General features: G+C 50.0%; 1 protein-coding gene across 1 annotated transcript in view; it reads left to right on the top strand.

The window, feature by feature from the left end:
• The window catches only part of Slc60a1 (solute carrier family 60 member 1), a 29,944-nt gene extending 12,538 nt beyond the window's left edge, over positions 1–17,406 (top strand). Inside the window, exons 4-10 of the mRNA XM_026387515.2 lie at positions 1,822–1,990; positions 2,401–2,516; positions 3,733–3,906; positions 8,311–8,458; positions 12,675–12,745; positions 13,981–14,101; positions 15,368–17,406. Coding sequence (XP_026243300.1) covers positions 1,822–1,990; positions 2,401–2,516; positions 3,733–3,906; positions 8,311–8,458; positions 12,675–12,745; positions 13,981–14,101; positions 15,368–15,423 — 855 coding nt within the window. The 3' untranslated portion in view covers positions 15,424–17,406. The remainder of the gene's footprint in view (positions 1–1,821; positions 1,991–2,400; positions 2,517–3,732; positions 3,907–8,310; positions 8,459–12,674; positions 12,746–13,980; positions 14,102–15,367) is intronic.
• The last annotated feature ends 1,637 nt before the right edge of the window (positions 17,407–19,043 follow it).

Raw genomic sequence — 19,043 nt, 5'->3', positions numbered from 1 at the left:
ATGGGACAAGGACCCTGAGTGGTTTGTCACCCTGATGTAGAGCCTCTCTCTGAACTAAGCAGGGTTGGTTGGCTCTTCAGAGACAGCTGCTGCTCCAGAGCCTCAGTGACACAATACATGTAGCACTGGAAGTGTCCCTGAGCACTGAGCGCTGCACCACAGCAGGTGTCCCACCCTAACTGGCTCAAGGCCCTGAGCAGGGGACAGTAAGAGGCCAGGTGGAGCTGGAAGCCCCTGCTCCCAACTCCCAGCAGAGACCTACTGCCCACCCCCCTGGTCACCGTGGCCTCAGACCTCCTTTCCCTGGCTGGGATCTTCTCGGGGGTCTCAGCAGCACACCCCTCGCCCTCCACTTCCTTTCCTGTTCATGCTATCCACTGTTTTGGAACAATGCAGATTTAGACCTGTGTCTTCCAAGGGGTCCCTGTGACGGGAAGGATCAAGGACAGGGACAAGGGAGCCCAAAGGCCCTTGTCTGTTCTTTCTTGCCCCGTGAGGTGCAGACTGGAGGCAGTTAGGTTGCTGCAGGATTTGGGGACTTTTCCCATTGGTTTATGTCGGAACCAGCCCGCCACAGAAGAGAACTTGGCAGTGCTTGCACATGGGACGCCCTCCCTCACCCGGAGGCACAGCCCACCTGGCACTAGCAGGCATTAGCAGGCTTTCAAGGTGGTGCTGCCTTCCCTGAATGGGATTCTTCTGAAAATTGGGTTCAATCCTCCCAGCACCCACCTCCCTGGAAGGCCCCACCTGAGCGATCACGCCTCAGGCCGGCTGTTTCCCCTTGGCCTTCACCCAGGCATTCTGCCACTGCAGGCCTCTGTGTGGGTTTCCTGTTTCCCCCAGCAGACTGGAGGAAGGGCCATGTCTCCCCCATCAGGCCCGGGACTCCCTGAGGGCGGGGCTGTGTCTCTTCCCACCCAGGCCCCATTTGCGACTTTACAGCTGCCAGGGGCTGTCTGACCTTGACTTGCTTTTGAATATGCAGAAGGTCTCTCAAGGTCACATAGGGAGGTGTCAGTAGAGTGTGGGGTGGATTTTTTCTTTCAGGCTGGCACAAGCCAGTCTTCCTGGGGGAGAGAGAGGGGCTCCCCCGAAGCTGTGGCTATCTGTGCTCCTCAGCTTCTGGGAGCCTGTAGCTCCTTCCTCTTCTTCCAAAGTAAATCAGGAAGGCATCAGCAGACTTGCCAGAGCACTTCCTGGCAGGGAGGGTGGCTAGACCCAGGCCAGGGCACCCGAGGGAGGCTGTGGTGGCTTCTCCAGGCAACATCAGGAGGAGGAGACCTTTCCCGTCACCCTGGGGAATCTCAGCGAGGTCCTGAGTGGCTTAGTGTAAAGAACAGAGCACCGAACACTGAGCTCACAAACATGGGCTTGTCAGAACGAGATCATGTCTGTCTTCCAGTTTAAACCACAGGCTCCTGAGCACAGCTGGGTACCCTGCTAGGACATCACCTCACCCGGGCAGCCTCAGGTGGACATGGTGCTGAGCAGAATCCTGAGACCAGGTTCCGGTCTAGCTCTGCCCAAGCCAGCTGCGTGACCATGACTCCCCTCTCTGGGCCTCTAGTTTATTTCCAAGGTCCCTTCCAGTCCTCAGGAAGGGATAACTTTGGTCCTCAGTTGCCCCATCTGGAAACCTAGTCAGCCACCTGGTTCCTTAGCTACCATGGCTCCTCTGTGAGGTGGGTCCCTTGGGAAGGAGCTGTGTTCTCCCAGGACTGAGCAGAAGAGCATGTGCAGGGTACCGCCCGGAGGGGTAGCAGCAGGCCAGCGTGGGAGCTCTGCTGCGGGGCTGTGCTGACCTCTCCCGCCCCCCAGCTTCCAGTGCCCATGGCAGTGCTGTTTCTGCTGTCCAAGGAGCGGCTGCTGACCTGCTTCTCTCAGAGGAAGCCCTTGCTCCTTCCTGCAGACGAGCTGGCCCTGGAGACTCGGCCTCCAGAGAAGGAAGATGCCTCCTCACTACCCCCGAAGTTTCACCCACACTCAGGTGAGGCTCACAGCCTCTGAGGCTTCCCTGGTAACCCCTTCCCCAGAGATGAACCCAGATCACATGGTTAGAAAAAAAAACTTGTGACTCCAAGAACTTTGAGGCAGGAGATGGAGCCACCTGGCCAAGAGAACAGGGAAGACAGACTTTGGGCTCTAATGTCCATTCTACTCAACCCTGCCTGTGTTATCTTGGGCAAGTTACTTGACCTCTCTGACCCTTGGTTCTACCAGGACTGGGAGAAGGATGGGGGATGTTCCTAAAAGCTAGCTGAAAGCTGGGATAGGTGGAAGCAGTCAGGAGCCCTTTTCTGCCAGGGCTCTTCTGACTGCCAGCCGCGTCTTCTGGGCATGCAAAGGGAGGGGGGCAGAAGCTGAGCCTCAGTCCTGCTCTTCTTCCGCCTCCTCCAGGGCACGAGGACCTGTTCAGCTGCTGCCAACGGAAGAACTGCCGAGGAGCCCCTTATTCTTTCTTTGCCATCCATGTCACAGCAGCCCTGGTCCTGTTCATGACGGATGGGATGACGGTGAGCCTGCCTCCGAGGCGCTCTGTCCTGGGAGGCCTGCACCCTGACACCCCCGTCTGAGGATGGTGCGAGAGAGGTCCGTCAAGGTTCCTAGAGACCTCCCTTGCAGCACAATTGATCCAAAAATTTAAACTTTTTTTTTGGTACCAGCAATTGAACTCAGGGCCACTCGACCACTGAGCCACATCCCCAGCCCTATTTTATATTTTATTGAGAGACAGGGTCTCACTGAGTTGCTTAGCACCTTGCTTTTGCTGAGGCTGGCTTTGAACTTGAGGTTCTCCTGCTTCAGCCTCCTGAGTCGCTGGGATTACAGGCATGTGCCACTATGCCAGGCCCCAACATTTAAACTTTTAAAGTCCTTGGAGACATGGTCCCCAGGTTCACTCATAGCATTGGTACCATGGGCTTCTGTCCTGGCTGATTGTATTTATTTTTGTCAACTCTACATAGGGGCCTATATGATTTTTCACTTATTATGTGAGCCACTTTTTTTCTTTTTTCTTTTCTTTTCTTTCTTTTTTTTTTTTTAAAGAGGCAGATCCCTGTTCCCCTAATAGAGGTCATGCCATATGAGCTCTGGGGTGCTTGGCTTCTTGGCTGTGTTGCAAACCCACCTTCTCAAGCCAGTGCTGTAAACAAGCCACAGGGAGGGCTTAGGCCCAGCTGTTCATCCCATTAGTGTGACCTCTGTTATGCTATTTAGTTCCTTTTTCCACAAAATCTTTTAGGACTAGATTAGGACACTCTTGAATGGCTGACCCATAGACTGGTTGCAATAGGGAGAACCCTCCAGAGAGAAGGCCCTAAAACACTTAATGACCCGGTGGAAATTACTCCTGACAACCTGGTTGACTTCCAACTCTCAGGGTGACCTCGGACAAGTCACTTTTGCGACTCTCATCTATCAAATGAGAAACTTGTGCATACCTTGTTTTTTAGCTAAGGAGCAGTGCCCGTCTGCCTAGGCCCCATGGGGACACCCCGTGGAGATCCAGAGACATCTCTTGGGAACCTCTGAGTCTCTGCAGATGTGGCTCTAAGCCAAGACACCCAGGTTCTGTCCTTAGCTCGGGCCTAAGAGTGCTCTGTGGTCTTGGCTCCAGGGCCTATCCCTGCAGAGCCTCTGGGCCAGGGCCAGTCAGTCCTCCCCCGCGTTCCCAAGTCCGCCAGGGCCTGGACAGTGTGTGCTCAACAGAGCCTGCTCTCTCCACAGGGGGCATACTCAGCCTTCGTGTATAGCTATGCAGTGGAGAAGCCGCTGTCTGTGGGACACAAGGTGGCAGGTTACCTCCCCAGCCTCTTCTGGGGCTTCATTACCCTGGGCCGGCTCATCTCCATTCCCATCTCGTCAAGAATGAGGCCAGTCACCATGGTTTTCACCAATGTGGTAAGTGGCTAAGTGGCCTCCTTCCCTTCTTAGTGACTCAGAAGAACTTGTCTACTCCTGGCCCTCCCGCTGCCCCAGAACATTGGCTCGGGATGGCACTCTGCCAACGAATGCAAAAGTAGAGGGAGGAGAGAAAGTGAGAGATGCTGGGGCGGACGGATGGGATCTGAGCAGAGCGCTCATCTGTGCCACTTTGGAAAAATCCCTTCTCCTCTGTGGGCCTCTGATTTTACACCCTTAAAAGCCTTCACAGAATAGGCTTTTGGAGGCGGTGTGTGGAACAGACCCTCCTGACTGCCAAGGGCACAAGGGAGGGGCGTGTTGGCCTTGGCACACCTGTTTATTATGGTGCCAGCTGGGCAGTAGTGGCCAGAGATCCCCCAGCCTTTGTGATCATTCGCCAGGCTGCGCCTGGGAACTTGCATGTTGTAGCTCTCCTGTCCTGTAGGCCAGGCCTGGCATTGAGGATGACCTTTAAGGGACTGCTGTGCCTAGGAGGCAGGAGGGCTGAGCCCAGTGGTGGGTTAAGACTTGTCCTCATTGCATCCACATGACCAAGGATGACAGAGGCGTCCAGATGACAGATCCTAATGGGGCCATTTAGTCCAGCCTTCCACCAAGGCGTGAATCGCCTCTGACATGCCTTCCAAGTGTTGTCCCGTGACTGGGAGTGCACTCTTTTTCCAGGAAACCCAATCCACGGTAAGAAGGTACTTCTTCTGTTGAATTTCCAGCACACAGGAGGCGTGGACCTATGTTGGGGCTATAGAGACAAAGATCGTGAGCCCCAAGAGAGGCCCTTGGACTTGGCCTTGTGCTTATCAATGATCTTCTAGAAAGATATCTCAGTTCCGCGTCGATGGGAGTGAGGGGGGTAGGAGCTAAACTTCCAAGGCTGAGATGGGAAGTAGAGGAGTGAGCGCCCATTTCACTCTGCACATATGTCTGCGTTGAAGGGAGCTGGGGCGTGGGGACCTGCTCACAGGCGGAGGAGAAAGGGAGGAAGCCAGCGAGGAGAGGAGTCGTGATGCTGAGGAAGGGTCTGGGGAGGGGAAATGGGGTGAAGAACAGGGGGTGAAGGAAGCATTGAGCTAAGTAAAGGAGGAAGGAGTGGGGAGGAGAGATCCCAGTGGGCTGCGAGGTGACGTGGAGGATGGGGACAGTGCTCATGGTGGCCTGCCTCAGCTTCCTCCTCCAGGGTGGAGGGGAAAGTGGGTGGGAATCAGGTTTGAGAGAATGACGATTTCCCGGGCCCACCACACCTGAGTCAATCAGAATGTCCAGGGGGCTTAGTGATCTATTAATTTAACAAATGCCCTGGGGGGGTTCGCATCCTCAAGGTTGGGAAAACACTGTCCTAGAAAGAGTGATTCCAAACAGCTCAGACTCAATGGAGGTTCTCTTAGAAAACGGATCCCTGAGTCCCCACGCAGAGCTGCCACTGCAGGTGGCGTGGCGAGTCCTCTGGGCCCCTGAGTGGTTCTGCAGGTTTTGCAGGGGCCCTTGCCGGCCATCCTGTCTGGGAACTGCGGCTACCCAGCCTTGAGCAAACCTCCCCATGTCACAGCTGTGATGTCACAACATTATATTTCTTGTGACCACTTCCAAGACAGCCTCCCAAGGTAAACAGTCCCTGGTTCTCAGTGTTCTCCTGGAGTCATGGACCACATCCGACTCCATGCACGTGCTTATGTGAAGTCCTGTGGGAACTAGGGGTGCCCTGTGGGAGCAGAAAGAGATGGGTCTGGGGAGCAGAGCAGGGCTGCTTCCTGTAGAGTGGTGTACACCAGGTTTGGATTTTATTCTAAGTGAGCAGGAAACCATTGGGAGGTTTCAAACAGGGAATGGATTTGATCTGCATTGCATTTTGAAAGTGCCCTCTAGTTGCTCTGTGGAAGGTCAGACTGTAGGGGCCAAGAGTGACAGGAGGGACCTGTGAGAATCTGTTATTATCGTCCAGGCAAGATGAGCGTGGTCAGGATGAATCTGGAGAGAAAGATCCTAGAACATTTTTTGAGGTAGGGTTGACAGGACTTGCCATTGACCTGAAGCAGGAGGTAAGGGAAGAAGGAATCAGGGGCCATCTAGGGGCAGAGCTTGAGCAACTGCATCAGTGAGGATTGTACTGCTCAGCTTTCTGTCACCGTGATGAAGTGCCGGAGGTAATTATAAAGAGAAAAAGGTTTATCTTGGCTCATGCTTTGGAGGTTCCTGTTCATGATCAGGTGGACCCATTGCTTTGGACCTCTGATAGACGTGTCAGATGGCAGTGGCCAGGAGCTTGGCTGAGCATACTGCTCACCTCATGAGCCAAAAGGAGAGAGGAAGAGGCCAAGATCCCACAATCCCCTTCAAGGTCACTCCCAGATGACCTAAGGACCTCCCATAAGGCCTCACCTCCTGAAGGTTCCACCACCTCCCCACAGCGCCACCCTGAGGACCAAGTCTAACACACAGGCCTTTCAAGATCTCCACCAGAGCAGGGACGCTTGTTTTTTCCCCATTTTTGAGAGCCAAGTTTTTTATTTGCTCATGCCTTGCATTTGAAGTACTCTTCCATGACACCTTTCCCTGAGATTCTCCACGTAGTCCTAAACCACTTCACAACCGGTCCCTTAATAGGCTTCCCTTCCCTGTCCGTTTACAGAGGCCCGCCCATTCCCCTAGCTTCTCATTTTCCTCAACTTCAAATATTTGATGTGGTGCTCAGCACAAAGGGTGTCCTCCACCTTGACATTCATAGACTCCTCATAGTTGGATGCAAGCACACAAAGAAGGGCTTGGTCCTCCCGGAAGGCTTTGGCAGCTTCGCAGATCTCCATGTGCTAGGCCATCACCTCTTGTAAAGCAGTGTCTACGTCCATCACACTCTAGCACTATGCATCTCTCAGCCATGGCCATGGGTTATAGACGAAGCCAAATCTCTGTGTGTGTGTGTGTGTGTGTGTGTGTGTGTGTGTTTGTGCGCGCGCGCATGCATGCTCACTAAACATGGAACCCAGGTCCTTGCCCATGCAAAGCACATGATCTACCACTAAGCTACACCCCCAGCTCCTGGAGCTACACTGGAGCCTCGGCCTCCTCATAGCATGTTGGCAGCAAGAAAAAAAAGCAGAGGATGGTATTAATTGCCATGGGGAGGAGTAAACGAGTAAAGGAATTCAAAAGTTCGGTTTGGGGGACATTGCTAGTCATCCAGTGATTGACCATATCAAAGGGCAGTTTTATATGCAAGACTGAAGTTCTGGATGCAGCTCACAGCTGGGGGCATAACTGTAAGATACCCTGCCATGGAGACATTCAAAGCCTTGGAGCTGCGTGAAGGGGGAATGTGGATAGAGAAGAACCAGAGAGGAATCCTAGGCCCCTGTGACATTTAGAGACTGAGCAGAGGAGGGAAAGAGAACAAAGGGAGCCATGGCACCGAAGAACACATTGTTTGGAAGCATGGATTTGTCGGGTTGCTTTCATATTTTCGCTGCATGGAAGAAGTCTTTGGTGTTGCTTCTCCATGGTGAGGGAATGCATCGTTTCTCTTCGGAAACGCTTTTGTGCTGAATTCCTCTCCAGGGCAGGAAGTCTGAGTCTAATACACAACTCAGAACATGTCACACCTAAGAGGTCATGAGGCAGAGCTGGAGGGGCTGGGAGAAGAGCCACAGGATCAGGGTTAGGGTTAGTGGCTTTGCTCCTTGGGCTGGTGTAAAACCCCACACACACACCATGTCTACTATTACTCTTGAAAGGGCTCTTCCTTTCTGCCTGCCCAGCTCCTCAACTGTGAGCTGCACAGAGTGGGCATTAGCCTACAGTGATTTCTTGCCTGCTTTCTGGGTCTGTATTCTTAGTTTTTCCTGGAAACAGATATCCTTGCCCAGGATATTTTTGTTGGTGTTGCCCTGCTGGAGACGGAGGCCAGGGCCTTGCACATGCTAGGCCAGTGCTCTACCCCTGAGTTATACTCCAGACCACAGCCCAGGACATTTTTTTCTCAAAGCTGTGAGCTTCTATAGAAGATCTTTATTTCCTGGGAAATTAAGAAAATCCCACACATAGAGCTGGGAGTGTAGTTAATTGGCAAAGCACTTAGTTGGCATGCAAAAGGCCCTGGGTTTGATCCCCAGCACTGTTTATTCGGCATGCATGGTGGGGCATTTGCCTAGATGTCCAGGTAGGCCGCTTCCCTGGGCCCTCTGAGGTCCTCTCAGGGCTTCCTTCCTGGATCCCAGACTAGGAATGTTGCAGTTCCCAAATCGTCCACTGAGTGGCGCACTGATCACACGGCGCTGCACAGGGGGCCCGGGAGGCAGCTCAGTCTGGGGACTCTGGACTCTCGATTTTTCCCTTCTCCATGGATGCCCGGCTTTGCCCAATCTCTGATCACCTCCACCTCTGCTGCAACAGATAGGCGTGGTGGTGACTTTCCTCGTGCTGCTTATTTTCTCCTCCAACGTCATTTTCCTGTTCGTGGGGACAGCGAGCCTGGGCCTGTTCCTCAGCAGCACCTTCCCGAGCATGCTGGCCTACACCGAGGACATCCTCCAGTACAAAGGTGAGTGCCGGCTGGGAGCAAAGACGCACCCACTCTTGGGCCGGACGCCCCCTCCTCTCCCGCGCCCCATCTTCCTGCAGTCCTCTAGGCCAGCCACTGTACTTCAGCAGGGAGATCCCTGCGGCTCCTCCTGATGGGTGGAGACGGGTTGGTGCTGGTAGGTGTTGGGCTCAGCCTTAGACCTGAATCCCTATGCCTTCAGGCCTCAGAGAAGCAGTACGGCTTCTTTCCAGTAGGGTAATGTCTGTGGACCTACAGCTGACGTTGTATGGATCGTGTGCGCTGGAAGTTCCAAATTGAAAGAAAACAATATTTCATGAGACAATTTAGAACCCTGGGAAGGCATTTTATTATGGGTTTAGCAGTGCTGGGGATTGAATTCCAGGCCCTTGCAGAGTCTCCAAGCACAGTACCCTGGAGCTACACCCCCAGACCAGGAGAGGCCTTCCTTCCTTCCTTCCTCAAACCAGGGATTAAACCCAGAGGTGCTTAACCACTGACCAGTCCTTTTTACTTTTTATTTTGAGATGGGGTCTCCCAAAGTTGCTTAGAGACTTGCCAAGTAAGTTGCTGAGGCTGGCCTTGAACTTGTGATCACCCTCCTCAGCCTTCTGGGTCACTGGGATCACAAGCGTGCACCTGCCATTTCATAATTTAATGATCAGTAACAGCGCCTCCTTGCTTTGTTGTGGGATGTTGTTGAAAGCAAACTTCACACCTGGCTTGAGGTTGACACAGCTTTGATGTCAGAAACCTGATTCTCTCAACTAACCTCCTTTCCCTTCCCTTAACCCCTCTAAGTACATACAGTACTGATATTTTTTAATTAGTTAATTAAAAATAGTTGTGTTTTGAACATTTAACATCACCCTTAGAAGTAACTAGATGCCCTGGCTGGAGGTTGGAAAATCAGCATTAAGATGGGAGAAATTAGCATTGTACCCACCTTGATTTCCCACAGTTATGAGAGACAGGGAGAGTCTGGATTTTTGAAATCCAAGGAAAACTCAAATACTTTTAGCTTACAATGTCATCATTGGTTGTTAAGAAAGAATAAAATATTTCCTACAATAAACTTGCACATATTTTGTTTTCCAAATGGAACTTCTTATTATGAAAGTAGTAAATACTCACTGGGAAAACCTCAAACAATAGAAGCATGTTTTAAAGCAGTAAATGAAAGTCACCCAAAATAACTTCTCGGCAGTTTTTCCTCCCAGTTCCCTTCCAAGCATGTATTATATATTTGTGTGAGTATATTTAAGTGCAAATGAGACTGTACCTACACTATTTCATATTTGTCACTTAGAAGAAAAACAGTTCATGTGAGAGTATGAATCAAAGAATCAAACATATTTCAGGTTCTGGGCTTCTGGCTCCTCCAAGTGGGCTACTATCCGTGACCTGAGAAATGCCCCAAGCAGCACATGCCTGGTTATATTCCAGTGAACCGTGACCGAAGAGGTCCTGGCCTCCCTGTAACTGAGGACTGAGATACCGCAGCTGTCAGTCATCATCTGGCCGTCCCTCACCATCTCTGTGCCACTGGGGAAACAGTGCAGGGGACATGCCCAGGGAGACAGTCTCTTCCCCCAGCTCATCCATCCCAGCATAGTACCAGTACAGCCATAAAACAGCAGCCTGTGGCTCCACCAGCTCCCCGGGGCCGGGCCCTGAGTGCTCAGGTTCCAAATGAAGTAACGAAAGAATGTCATCACATGCCGCACAGTATATCCCCCAGAGTATCAAGTGACCAACACGTGTTAGCTCAAGAAGTCATACTGATCGGGCCTGAGAATGATCACCCACACCCATCTTCTTTTCTCACTATCTCTGCTTAACTTGGGACCTCATCATCCCTTACCTGCTTGGGATATTGAGCAGTGGCTGGCTTTCCCAGTTTCTGGTCACCCCTCCCTGCCTTGAGAAGCCCTGGTGTGTTTCCTTGTCTTTAGTCTTGCCTCTGTCTAACCAGCTGGCTCAGTCTCACGGTGAACCATCTGGGGCTCCTGGAACAAGACCAGTGACCGGGCCACGCTGGTGATGTCATGGGCTGCAGCTGCTGGGTGGTTCTAAGGTGTAGCTGGGTCTGAGGACCCCGTAAGCCGCCCTCCATGCTGCTGCAGAGGGAGCGCTTTAAGACACAGCCGTGGAATCTGGGATCCTCCTATGGACCCCCTCCCTTTCTTCGTGGCCTTCCCTGTCCTTGCTGCACCTCGGAGCCTGCCTTCCAGCCAACTCTTTGGTGTTTCTTGATGATGCTGCTCTGGACCTCCATGCTTTGGCCTGTGGCTGCCTCTGCCTGGACTGTGTGCTCTGTTCCATCTTCCCCTTTGCCTACTTGGCCCTCTCCCATCCTTCGGGAAGCTTCTCTGATTTCCCTAGAAAAGTGTGTCCCCTCCTTTGTGTTCCACTGATTCACACCTGCCCCTGCTGCGTGGCCCATCCCAAGGCTTTCATACCCATGCGCACTGCCTCTCCTTGACAGCATGCTGCAGGCTGGTGACAGGGGGGCAAACAGTGTGGGCTTTGAAGTCATCAGCAGACCTGTCAGTCCTGCTCCACGCTTGCTGCTTATGACCTCGTGCAACCCATTTCCTTCCCTTCCCTGGCCCCAATTTCCTCATCTGAAAAGTAGGGATACAAAGACCCACCTGTTGGGATTGTTTTGTGCATTGGAGAAAATGTAAAGCCTTAGGCTTGGGCGTCTTTGCTGGCTGAGGTGTTGGGTATCTGCTTGTCCTTATTTTTCATCTGTTGTCCTCAGTGTTCAATAGTACCTGATGCTCGGAAGGCCCTCCCAGTGTGCCGAATGAATGCGTGAAACAGTTGGATGCCCTTGGAATTCAGAGAAGGGAGTGAGTGGTGAATTTAGACAGGTCATGGAGCTAGTGGGGTGTGAGTGGCTCAGGATTTATAAAGGCAGAGAGAGAAAAGGAAAGAAAGATATTCCATGGAGGGGCGGCACTGGAGCAGTGAGCAGTGTGAGAGCAGCTGGGACAGGATGGTGGTGAGGGAGACTGAAAGAGAGGGAAGGAGCACGCTGCCCTGGGAGGGGATGATGCGCTGCTAACGCTGCCTTCCCTGGCTGGCCAACGTGCAGCTGTAAGTGCTGGTGTGCACCAGGGAACCGAGTCAGGGCATAGTCATCTTCCTGGCCTTCAGCCTAGAGGGGAAGGCTGGCAGGTCCACAGCCAGGGAGGTAAGAACAGGGTGCAGAGGGCTGTCAGGGCCCAGAGGAGAAGCTTCGGATCAGGCTCCTGAAGGAAATCTAAACAAAGAACTCAAACAGGAACATGGTGGTGCACACCTGTGGGCCCAACACTTGAGCAGCTGGGGCTGGAGGATCTCTCCTTCAATCTAGAAGTTCAGGCCAACCTAGGCAACACAGCGAGACCCCCACCACCATCTCAAAAAAAAAAAAAAAAAGCATAGGAGTTTGCCAAAGAGGAGGAGGAGGAGGAATGTTGAGGAGGGCATGCGGGCATGTCGGGGCTGGCAGTGAGAGAGTATGCAGGGTTAAGGAACCCAGGATAGTTCTTCCTGGCTGGAGGGGAGTGGGAGCAGGCAGAGAGAGCTGGGCCCTACAGACCATGTGCCCATGAGGACTTTGGCTCGAAGGTGAGCAGAAGGGTTGAAGCAGAAAGCCCACTGGTTCTGAGCATTCGCTGTGGGCCAGTGCTCTGCAAGGCACCTCACGCTTTCTACAGCCGAGTTACCCACACGGGTAATTTAGAGAAGTTACCTGAGGCACATGGCTAGTGATCAAGCTAGCCTGGGAACCCAAGTCTGATGCTGAAGCTTGGGCTCTGCAGGTCTGCCCGGGGCCACCCCATGCAGCAGAGCATGTGGCTGGTCTGTCACGGTGCCAGGAGAGTAAAGATCCTGGTCTGCTCTCTGATGCATTGGAGGTTATTAGGAAACTTTTCTGGAATGGGAGGTGGTGTTCAGATTGGGATAAGTCCCAGGTGCCCAGCTAAGCATCATGGGATTCCCCCTGAAGACACTGTGAGCAATGAAAGGCAAGGACAGTAAGCTGTAGGCATTCTCGAAGCAAAGTTACAGGGTAAAGTCTGAGAAGCTTTAGGAATCCAAAGGAGTCCTCTTAGCCATTCCATGTCCTAGAGGTTTTCCAGAAGCATCCAGGGTAATCAGCTGACTTCTGATTCCTCCTCACCTTGCTCTAACCCTAACCTAACCCATCTCTCTCTGTCAGGCTGTGCGACCACAGTGCTGGTGACAGGGGCAGGGATTGGCGAGATGGTCCTGCAGATGCTGGTTGGTTTGGTACGTGGGGTCCTCTGGGGGGTGGGTTGGGGGAACACCCATCCAGACAGATGAGAAGATGCAGCCAGCACCTTCTGGCCTGAGCTGTCTGCCTCCAGAGTTCCTCAGAGCCTGTGGGTCCCACCCTGCCAGGGTTAACCTGTTTTTCCCAGCCAACCTCAAAAGCTGGGCCTGCAAATGTGGGATCTGGGGACATGAACAGACTAATCCAAAGCAAACACAAGCCACGTCTGGGAGTGGGGCCAGGGGTGACCCGTGGGAATGCTGTTTGGCTCTCAGATCCTGAGACCGTGTGAGCTACAGTTAGAGTTCTTCCATCCCTGCTCCCTTGACCACCTCTCTCTGCCTGTGGCCACGCTGCACATGGCCCAGCCTCCCGCCCTGACCAAGCACTGGCTCTCCCAGCTCTCCCCAAACATGCCTGTGTAACATTAAGAACATCATCAAGAAAACAAAACGAAACAAAATAAAAAGCTAATATCTGCTTTTTCTTGAATACTACAATATAGATATTCCCCTTTTTAAAACAGGGGACACTGAAACTTAGATAAATTTAGCAACTGGCCTGAGGTCAGTCACACTTCTAGTAACTAACAACAGTGACATGGAACCTAGGTATTTTGGTCTCCAAAGTCCCCCTCATTACCACTCCACTCTCCTTTCCTTTCCTTTTGCCCTGCTGCATGGAGGAGAAGAGCCCCGTCTCATGATGCCCTTGGCCCTATAATGACGCCATGTCATGGGATTTATTTCAGTGTAATCCAGTGCAGGAAAGAAGTGGAAGGTCACAGATGAAATCAGTGCTAAAGTTGGGAGATACATCTATGAGAGTTCCATATGCTACTTTGACATGTTTTAAATTTTCATAATAAAATGTTGAAGAAAATATACATCCTCTGAAAATTTCCAGTTAGGTCTACGAGGATAGAAACACCTTGTGTGATCGGAGTTTCAACGATGATATGGAGATTTTCAGAAAGTTCCAGAACCCGGAGCTGAAAGACTACAGGGGGTCACCAGGTCTGACCCCAGCCTTTGGGCAGGATTTCTGCCTCCCCCAGACACAAACCTTTGAAAAGACCAAGACTTCTGTCCTCCACGTATTCCTGTCCATTGGTGCCATGGCCTCAGCCTGACAAGAGAAGCCTGCCAAGGGTCCGAGACGGCGCTTCCGCCGAGGCACTTTTCCACTTGACGTTTCAATGCCTGAATCTCTGTGTTTTCCCCTTTGGCAGATATTCCAGGCCCAGGGCAGCTATAGTTTCCTGGTCTGCGGCGTGATCTTTGGCTGCTTGGCTTTTACCTTCTATGTCTTGCTCCTGTTTTTCCACAGGATGCACCCTGAACTCTCATCAGGTGAGGAAAAGATCCGCTTCTACACAAGAGGAGGAAAACAGCGCGGGGGAGGGAGGGGGAGAGGCTGGGATCTTAGCACGCCACAAGTGCAGCTCTGTTCCAAGTAAAATGCAAGGAAATGTTTATTTTTCTACAGCTTCCTTTCCCCCTCTTCCTGCTTTCCCTGCGATTGTCCACACTGAACTCTTAAAGCCGGTGGGAGTGGGGCAGGCTGACTCATGCTTTCTCCATTAGCAGAGGGACCCGGATTGTGAACTTGGCTTCCTGCATCCCACCATGCTGTGGCACCACGGCCAAATACCTCTTTCCAGCTTGTGAGGGCACCGAGAGGCACAGACCGCCTCCCTGGCTGGAACTTGGCCCAGCAGCCTCATTGGCCAACTTTTTGCAGTTCAGGATTTTGATTCTGGTCCAGATCTCTTGTCCAAAAGAAGTTCTTTAAGCCAAATGGCAAAGAACAGCTCCTTCGGGGCAGAGACACCTCCTAAGAATAGTCTCCCTCCTGGAGACCCCAGGCAGGGGGAGTCCCAAGCTATTTTCATAACCCTGAGCCCTCAACCTGTGCCTGCCCGGAGCTCTCAAAGTGCCCAGCAACTACGGCTGTGCTCATGGCTAGTTCTTAAGAGAAGGTGCCCAGACAGTCCTGGTCCACTCCATAGAAAGCAGAATAATCATAAAAAGACTGAAAACAGGTAAGCACTGTCCTCTGTGTCACTGGGTGAACATATCCACCCCGTGAACACTCAGAGCAAAGGCCCAGAAGTTCAGGAGGATCTCCCCACCTAGAATAGCTCTAACCACAGACTTGCTTCCGAGAAGGCAAATGCCAATCTTTGGCTAGCTCAGCACTCAGCACAGAGTGTAAGACAAACATTCAGTTAATATTTGCTGAATATCAGGCTGGGGATGTGGCTTAGTGGTGGAATGCTTGCCTAACACACACGAGGCCCTGGGTTCAATCCCCAGCACTACAGGAAAAAAAAAAAAATCTGAGTATCAAATGAGCAACACCTTTCCTGTTCCTTCTCCATGGGAGGCAAAAATAAATGCAAAATGCGCATTCCTGGAGCTCCAGACATTAGCCTCAGCAAACTGCCTGGGACTGACTTCTTACTGGGCTCCCAAATGAGCCGTGGAACAGCAGAGACAAAAAGCTCAGGTCAATACTCAGAATCAGTAATTGCTGCAAGGAGTCTGAGCAGCTGAGACATGCTACCTAATTTATTTATTTATTTATTTATTTATTTATTTATTTATTTATTGTAGATTCTACCCCAGACCGACCGCTTGGAATGGAGAACTCTGATTACTACCAGAGGTGAAACCGGGGGCCGGAGGCAGGCGAGGCTCCAGCCTCCTGAGCACCAACGCACCTGGACTGTGGAAGGCAGCCGAGGGTCGAAGTGGAGTGGCCTCTTCTCAAAGCCTTTGCTCTAATCTTTTCCACTTGGACTCGGTTGGGCAGAAAAAATTAAATTGAGTCCCCATTAAATTTGCCTGGGGTCCTCCTCTGGCAAATCATTGGATTTTCCTGGTGATTCCAGTTACCTTCTCTTCCCCAGTTCAGACTCAGGTAGGGCCGTCCAGGATACTGAGACAGGAAGGCAGAAGACAGCTGTGCACGTCACTTTGTCACTTTGTGCATAGACCATACCCTGGGTTTGAGGTCACTCTTAGATGAAGTTTGAAAAACTAGGTTGACATGGTAAAGCATGTTGATCGTTGCTCTTTATGGATGTTTTCAATGGATCAAAACCAACCCTGTTATTCCCTGGCATGTTCAAAAAGGACTGATGTGCTTTTTACTTAGTCATGGTCCCAAGTTCTTCCCATTCCTGCCGCAGAGATCAATGGTTCATATGTATTCTAAGACTCAGAAGGAGAAGTTGAATTGTGTTCTCTTTGGGACACTGATTCAGTGGTATGCTGGGCTTGCTCACACCAGCTTAGAAAAGCTGATCAGGTAATAAATAATCAAAACTTACCACTGCCTAATTTTATTCTATGGAGGCTCTTGAGATCATTCTGTCTGTATTATAGGGGTGGAGAGGTTACCAGGTGATAAAGTGCTGCTGGGCATCTCTTCCCAACTCCACCATGTTGGCAGCTTGTGATCAATTATGGTGGAAGTATGTATACCACTAGCAACTGGCAAAAGTTACAAATTAGAGCTTTCCCCCACCCTGGGGAGCCAGTAGTTAAATATTTACCATCATACCACTGCTAGTAAGCAATGCTAATTGGTCCAGAAATTCCCTGGGAGAAAGAGATGGCCTGTTTTTCTTTTCTGTTTTTCTTTACTGGGATGACAAGCATGTAAAAAGGTATAAAAACAGCACTAAGAATTTCCAAAAATATTTCACTTAAATTTTACATTTTTTTTTTTTTGTAGAGGAAAAAACCTTTTATACTATGTCAAGGTCTTTTCTCTAACAAATAAGCTGGGACTGCTGAAAAATTCTAGCCTCACAGTGTTCAGAAAGCAGTGTCTTATCAAGGAATTAGGAGTCCTAGGAAGGGGAGAGGCGGTAACATAAAGTGAGAATATGAACTCTTCAACTCAGACAGGGCTAAGAGTACTGTGGCTTCTAGAAGTATAAAATAGCTGTTACAAGAACTGGTTTGCCTGTATTTTCTTGATGTATATACAAATGTACATGTATAAATATAAAAATCCCAAGGGCTGTAGTTCACATGCCTGACACTGAAAGGTTTTTCCTGGATCTGCAGGTGTTGACAAGTTAGCCAGCTCTGACTACTATCAACCGCACAGCCATGAGATTGTGGCTGGAGAGAGATCTGGGCCGAGCACTGGCCTCCCTTCCAGCTGTGTGACCCTGGGTGGATCACAGAGGCTGTTCCAACCTCACTTTTTTTTAACCAGTAAAGTGGAATTTCTAAAAGTACCCTACCTCACAGGAATTCTGAAAAAATTAAGGGAATTTGTATAAAGCACTTGCTATGCCTGGCATAACTTGCTTGATATACATTAGGAATTTTTATTTTCAAAGCCTCCTCCTAAGCATTTTAGAAATTGTTCATGTTTGGTACATATTTACTGTTAAGTCAGAAAGACCCAACTTCTTTGGAAAGCTAGCAGTCTCGCGGTATAGTTTTAACTATGTTTGTAAATACTTTTAAGATTAGCCAAATTCAAATGTGCACTCTGACTGTAGTGACTGACCTGGCAAAGAGAAAGCAATTGTATTTTCTTGTGGTTTTTGGGAAAAAAAAAAAATCCTTTTTATAGAGATTTAGAAGGCAGAATCATTAACTATATCTAAGTTGATCATGATTAATTTGTTAATAAAGAAAATAAGATTAAAACAAATCTAAGTAACTTTCCTAAAATAAAATATTTTAAACTTAGTAAGTGTGTTATCCATTTTGAAGGACAATTGACCCTTTTACATAAGCTCAGAAACAAATGATCTGGAAAGAGGTCTTGCTCATCTATAGGTTCCTATGGCTGATATTATTTACATTATTTATATATTTGGGGGGAGTAAACATTCTGGAGGTGGAACCCAGGATGTCATACATCCTAGGCAAGAGCTCTGTCACTGACTACACCCCCAGCTCTCATGGCTGATATTTCAGAAGGAAACTAAGGGCTGAGGGCCCCTAATCCCTCTGACATGTCATTGAAGAAGGAGAAGGCAATAGGCTTTCACACCACAAAGTGTGTTACAAAGTAAGCAGGGCTTCCTTCCTGATCTTCAAGTTTTGACATTTCAGAGTACCATGAAGTCACCCTGTTCCCAGATTCCCTATTACATGGATATGGGAATCTAACCCATCAGCACACTTGAGTCACCAAAGGAAGATAGAGTGATGTAGACACAGAGGCCTGATATAGAGAATGCATTTATTCATTCGAAACAGTCTGATCCAGGTGCAGTTTCAGCAGTGAGAAGTCTCTGCCTCATAGTGACTACACTGCAATTGAAGAAACAGGCACAGACATCACTGTTTCAGATAACACACAGAAAGGTGAGAGGTAGTGGAGTACCACAGAGAAATAGAAAGCAGGGCAGGGGGTGGGTGGGAAGAGGGAATGCACACAGATGCTCTGAAGACTTTACTAAGGAGGTACCACTTGTGCAGGACCTAAGAAGAAAAGCCATCCAAGTACCTGGCAAAGATCTTTTTAGACAGGGGACATGGCGAGTCCAATGGTCTTAGACTGGAATGTGCTTTATAAAATTTGAGGTACAGAAAATGGACTAGTGAGGCTTAAGTGAGGAAGGAAGACAGTGGCAAGAAGTAGGCTGAGTGCTGGCTGGAGCCAGACCAATAAGCCAGACAAGGAATGTGGAAATTTTTGTATGTGTGTGAGATTATTAGGAGAGTTGCAAGCAGTGTAGTGACAGGGTTTGACTTAGAGGTTTTAAAGTACCATTCTGGGTGTTATGCGGAGATGGGACTATGGGGCAAGCACGGAATGTGAAAGACCAGCTTGATGTGATACTGGAACATGTCAGTAGCAGTGGAATTGGTGGAAGTGATTGGATCAAAGCTGTATTTGGAAGGCCAAACTGGCAGAATTTGCTGATGGATTGAGTACAGGGTGTGAGGCAAAGATGGGAATTGAGGATGATGCCTGGGCATTTGACTTAAGGAACTGAGTATATGAGAAGGTCACTTAAGGGCTTGAGTTGTGGCTCAGTGGTAGAGCACTTGCCTAGGACATGTGAGGCCCTGTGTTCTATCCTTAGCACCACATAAAAACAAATAAACAACAACAAATAAATAAAGGTTAAAAAAAAAAAAAAAAAGAAGGCCACTTAATACTAGAAAGCATTGGGACCACTCAGGAGTCTTGTTTTACACACACTCACCTCACTATACTAACTTGGGTGTCAAGAAGACAGCTAGATAAAGATGTCTAAAGCCTACATGTCAAGGCTGAAGATGTAAATTTTGTGATCACATACATATA

The sequence above is a fragment of the Urocitellus parryii genome, chromosome 9 (genome assembly GCF_045843805.1).
Source record: "Urocitellus parryii isolate mUroPar1 chromosome 9, mUroPar1.hap1, whole genome shotgun sequence".
Taxonomy (NCBI): domain Eukaryota; kingdom Metazoa; phylum Chordata; class Mammalia; order Rodentia; family Sciuridae; genus Urocitellus; species Urocitellus parryii.
The sequence above is the reverse complement of the archived record's forward strand: the minus strand, read 5'-3'. Positions and strand labels throughout refer to the sequence as shown.